Genomic DNA, 5427 nt, shown 5'->3' with positions numbered 1-5427 from the left:
TAATCTCAGGGTTCTCAATTAGCTGGGGCAGGATGTTTATCTCAGGGCTCTCATGGTTCCCAACACACTATTATTGTGTGAGGTACAATGTGTGCTTTGAGCTTTAGTAAAGTTTCTTTTATAAATGTTGGTGCCCTAGAATTTGGAGCATAAGTTGTTCAGAATTGAGAATTCTTCTTGGTAGATTTTCCTTTGATGAGTATGAAGTATCCTTCCTTATATTTTTTGATAACTTTTGGTTGAAAGTTGATTTTATTGGATATTAGAATGGTTATTCCAGCTTGTTTCTTGGGAACATTTGCTTGGAAAACTGTTTTCTAGCCCTTTACACTGAGGTAGTAACTGTCTTTGACACAAAAGTATGTTTTCTGTATGGAGCAAAATGCTGGGTCCTGTTTATATATCCAGTCTATCAGGCTATGACTTTTTATTGGAGAATTGAGTCCATTGATGTTAAAAGATCTTAAGGAAAAGTGATGGTTGCTTCCTGTTATTTTTTGTTATTTGTTTTGGAATTAGGTTTGTGTGGCTCTCTTCTTTGACATTTGTTAAAATAATATTACTATCTTGCTTTTTCTTAGATGTAGTTTCTCTCATTTTGTTGGAGTTTTCTCTATATTTTTCTTTACAGGGCTGGATTTGTGGAAATATATTGTGTAACTTTAAAAAAAAAAAAACCAACTATTAATATCCTGATGCTATTCCTCTAGATCAGGGCATCACTCAACCCTAATCAGAGAAGCTTCTTCCTGCATAGGTAATAAATAAAGACAGAGACCCACATTTGTACAAAGTGCCCAGAGAAATTTATCCTTAAATGAGATGTCTCTATCACATGACTCCCCTCAGAGATCATTCATCTATGTCAAAGAGGGGATAGAAAAAATTGTAAGAGCCATAAGAGAGTGAAGACTTTGAGAAAACATTATTTTATAAGCAGAACAGGGTAGAAGCACATATGAACTTACTGAAATTATGGGAGTATTCACCCAAGCATGTGTTAGATAAAATCCTAGCACACATATGAAGCAAGTATGCATTTCTAACTTGGCAAAAGAAGCTATTTGCAATTGATATCTTCCTATAGAAGGAAAATAAATTTTCTTAAATGGAATGACACTGCATATATAAGCTACACTTCAGAGGAAACCCCATGCTCAAGAGCTGGACAAAACCAATTGTACTCCATGTCTTTAGTGGCTTTTTTCTTTGTGTTTGGGAGGTTTTAATATACCTCCCAGAACAGGAAATTGTGTATATAGAGATAGAGGGAAGGTGTGAAAAGTATGGAGATATAGGAAAGTGTGTGACAAAATTGTAAAACTGTGTAAAAATTCTAAAAGAACATTTTAAATTAAAAGAAAAATTTTAAGTTGATAAATTTTGCACAGTAATTTTCCAACACATACTTGTTATATATTCAACATTTGAAAAAATGTTTGCAGGTAGCAGGAAGAAGTATGCATGTCCTTTAAATGATCAGGAATTTGTTGGTGGATTTGATGGATGGTTTACTAACTTATCTTAAGTAATAAGGAACTGTATTCCTTAGCTGATGTTTTGATAATACTGGTGAGGAAAAGAGGTTGATAAGGTCTTACTCTCCATGAATATTACTAAGCTGTGAATGTCATAAGCCCTTAACTCCATTAAGAAACTGATATTTCCAATCCACAATTATATTTTGTTCTAGATGTATATTCTTTGTTTTATTGTATTGAGGACTTCTAATAATGACACATTTTAGAATAAATAAATGAAATTAGAAGCATTCTAATTTTCCAATAATCTGTTCTAATGTGCATACATAGTTTAGACTACAGCAATAAATGTATTTCAGATGGCTCCTTCCCTGGAGAACAACAAATTTATAAATCCTTCTAGATATCAATTCAACTTGAAACAAAAAGGAAAAGTAGATACAGAATATGACATTCTCTATGCTATGCATCTTCTACCAGCTCTTGAACTTAATGTGAAAATAGCAAAGTTTTCCCAACATTTGCTGCATGGTCAGCAAATATATATACCTGAAGATATGATAGAATGGGCTGTACACATGAGACAGGTGAGTTGAACTTAACTGTTTCCTAACTATGAATAAATAAATATCATTTATGCATAATTTATATAATCTTATAATGTTTATAATATTATTTGAAAACAACAATAAAATATCATTCTTTGCTTTGTTGTACTTGTAAGTAAAGGACATTTTTCAGTGACTTGACTGCAAATCACAATCTTCATGGATTATGACAAACCCTTTTAACTAACACATATCTAATTTTCATTAGACACTACCTGCAGTATGCAGTATGCCCTGCAGTATAGGATCCCGAAAATACATTCAGAAAGAAAAGGCTGTTTGTTGTTTTGATTGTATCCCATGTCCAAAGAATGAAATTTCCAACATGACAGGTAATTACATGCCATACCAAATGGCAGGTTGCATTTTGACAACTGGTGACTTTGTTAGCCAACAAGTAGATGTGTTATTAAAGAATAGATTATAATACAGTACATAGTTTTATATTTTTCTATGTGATAATTTTACTTGACTACAACATATCACAAAGATACTAAAAATTTTATGTGATGGTATCTGCCTTGTCTCAAGAGTTCCAGGGAAATATTGAATGTGATAGAATGGATAGTACATCAAGTATATGACACACATACTACTTAAGGTAATAGTGAATACAAATAAATAAACAATAAACCTACACCTTAATTTCAAGACCAGTGCATAAATAGTTCAATAAAATTTTAACATGAGCAAAGTAGAGATGGATGTACAACTCAGACAAAAAACCATGAATTACAATGAATGTTCAGCATTAACTTGAACAGTAGTAGTATGTGTCTTTGATCCCAGTACTCACATTCAGGAGGCAGAGGGAGGTAAATCCCTGTCAGTTCAAGACCAATCTGTTCTACACAGTGAGTTCCATTAAAGACAGAGCTACAAAGAAAAGAAATGGTTTGAAAACACAAACAACAAAAACAACAACCCAAAAGAATGTTCAACATTTTGGGTTATACAACCTGGTGATTAATGCAAGAAGAAGTTTAAATGAATACTATATTGAAATATAGTAACAAAAATTTATTCAAATGAGACTAAGATATAAATATGAAATTTAATGAATTACATGCATTGTCTTTGTCAATTCAATACAGAATAATATTATATTGCAATTCTTTTAACTAGCTAGTTTCTGTATGTATACATATATATATATAAAACCATAAAAATGATATTTTTATTATATTTAATATGATGTAATGGTTTTAAAAACCTCAGGAAAATAAACAAGTGGTTCTTAAACTTCCTAGATATCTGACTCTTTAATATAGTTCTTAAGGTTGTGGTAACTACTCTACACACCACACTAAAATTATTATTATTGCTATTTCATGGCTGTATATTTGCTACACTTATGATTTTTATTGTAAATAACTATGTTTTTCAATTGTCTTATGCAACCCCACTAAATGGGTAATTCAGTCTCTAAAGCACTGAAAATCACTAGCTTACCCACATGTTAAATATCAGTTTAGGAAAATAAGATGAATTTTAAATAACTGGAAGATAGTGTATCCTGCTGATGGAAAGGCTGCTATTACAAAATTTGAATGGGATATGATTTTCCAATTCAATTGAAAATTTAAACTTGAATTACTGCAATAGAAATTTCAAGATAAGTTTAGAAGGTGATTCTTATACTCATCTAATATTGTGTGTCATTGTTTATCATTAAGAAATGGAAAACATTGTTGTATTGGCAATTTTTCATTAAGAACTTGTCCTTTGAGTAGACATTCAAAACTAATTTTAAAAGTAGTAAAAATACGGTGTGTTCTAGTCTACTAAAATTCACAAATAGAAACATAAAACAAACAAGGTTTTTAAGATGTAGTGACATTAGGTGTTACATATTTCATAGAGTTCTTGCCTTCCTAAACAATACTAGTTATGGCTTTTAAAAGGAGATTTACAGGATCATATCTGACAATTAATGCCAATTTGCTCAGGAATTTCCAATGTGTTAATTTAGAATTTATGTGAAAATAGAGAAATATCTGATGATAGTTTCTTTCCTATATCAGATATGGATCAATGTGTGAAGTGTCCAAATGATCAGTATGCCAACATAAAACAAACTCACTGCCTAAAGAAAGTTGAGACCTACCTGGCTTATGAAGACCCCTTTGGAATGGTTCTGGCCTGCTTGGCCCTGTTCTTCTCTACTCTCACAGCTGTTATACTCAGTATGTTTTTGAAGCACCAAGAAAATCCCATTGTCAAGGCAAATAACCGATTTCTCAGCTACATTCTGCTCATCTCTCTCATATTTTGTTTCCTTTGTTCCTTGCTGTACATTGGCCGTCCCCATATGGCTACCTGCATCCTACAGCAGACCACATTTGCAGTTGTTTTCACTGTAGCAGTTTCCACTATTTTGGCCAAAACAATTACTGTAGTCATGGCTTTCAAGATCACTGATCCAAGAAAAAATATGAGACAGATGTTAGTAATAAAGGCACCTAAATATATCGTTCCCATCTGCTCCATGATCCAACTTATTCTCTGTGGAACCTGGCTAGGAACATCTCCTCCATTTGTTGATACTGATCCACACTTTGAACATGGCCACATCATCATTGTCTGCAACAAGGGTTCAGTTATTGCATTGTACTGTGTCCTGGGATACTTGGGCTTATTAGCCATGGGGAGTTTCACTGTAGCTTTTCTGGCCAGAAATCTGCCTGATAGATTCAATGAAGCCAAGTTCCTGACATTTAGCATGCTGATCTTCTGTAGTGTGTGGATTACTTTTCTCCCTGTCTACCATAGCACCAAAGGAAAGTTGATGGTGGTAGTGGAAATTTTTTCTATCTTGACTTCCAGTGCAGGTCTGCTTGTTTGTATTTTTTTCCCAAAGTGCTTCAAACTCTTGTTAACACCAAAGTTACATTTTACTCAAAAGTTCAGTGGCACACATTCTAAAATGTAAAATACCCATTCAATTTTAGTAATGTCTTAAGTCAACTCACCTATGAAAATTGTTTTTTTACAAAGAGTTCAAAAACACAAACTAGAGGCAAAAACAGTGTCTTTAACAAAGGGTTATGGTTAAATAAAATAGATGGATATAAAAGAATCAAAGTTGATCTATATTTATCACTATCCACAAGACACAACTTCTGCTGTATTAAGATCTTCAACATAATACAAGATATTTTGAATCTGATGTAAAAGAGAGAAATAGTCTTGAATTCATTGGATATAATAAGGTTTGCTGTAAAGTACCCTCCTGACATAGGCACTAAGTCAAATAATGAATCGGTCTTTGTGAAACTGAAAAGTCTCTGTAGGGCAAAAGATATAATCATTCATGCAAAGTGTCAGTCAAAAGAAAG

General features: G+C 32.7%; 1 protein-coding gene across 1 annotated transcript in view; it reads left to right on the top strand.

The window, feature by feature from the left end:
* Positions 1 to 5021, top strand: part of LOC116094944 (vomeronasal type-2 receptor 116-like) — a 30140-nt gene extending 25119 nt beyond the window's left edge. Inside the window, exons 4-6 of the mRNA XM_031376346.1 lie at positions 1841 to 2068; positions 2298 to 2421; positions 4114 to 5021. Coding sequence (XP_031232206.1) covers positions 1841 to 2068; positions 2298 to 2421; positions 4114 to 5021 — 1260 coding nt within the window. The remainder of the gene's footprint in view (positions 1 to 1840; positions 2069 to 2297; positions 2422 to 4113) is intronic.
* Positions 5022 to 5427: the final 406 nt, after the last annotated feature.

The sequence above is a fragment of the Mastomys coucha genome, chromosome X (assembly GCF_008632895.1).
Source record: "Mastomys coucha isolate ucsf_1 chromosome X, UCSF_Mcou_1, whole genome shotgun sequence".
In the NCBI taxonomy this organism is placed as follows: Eukaryota; Metazoa; Chordata; class Mammalia; order Rodentia; family Muridae; genus Mastomys; species Mastomys coucha.
The sequence above is the reverse complement of the archived record's forward strand: the minus strand, read 5'-3'. Positions and strand labels throughout refer to the sequence as shown.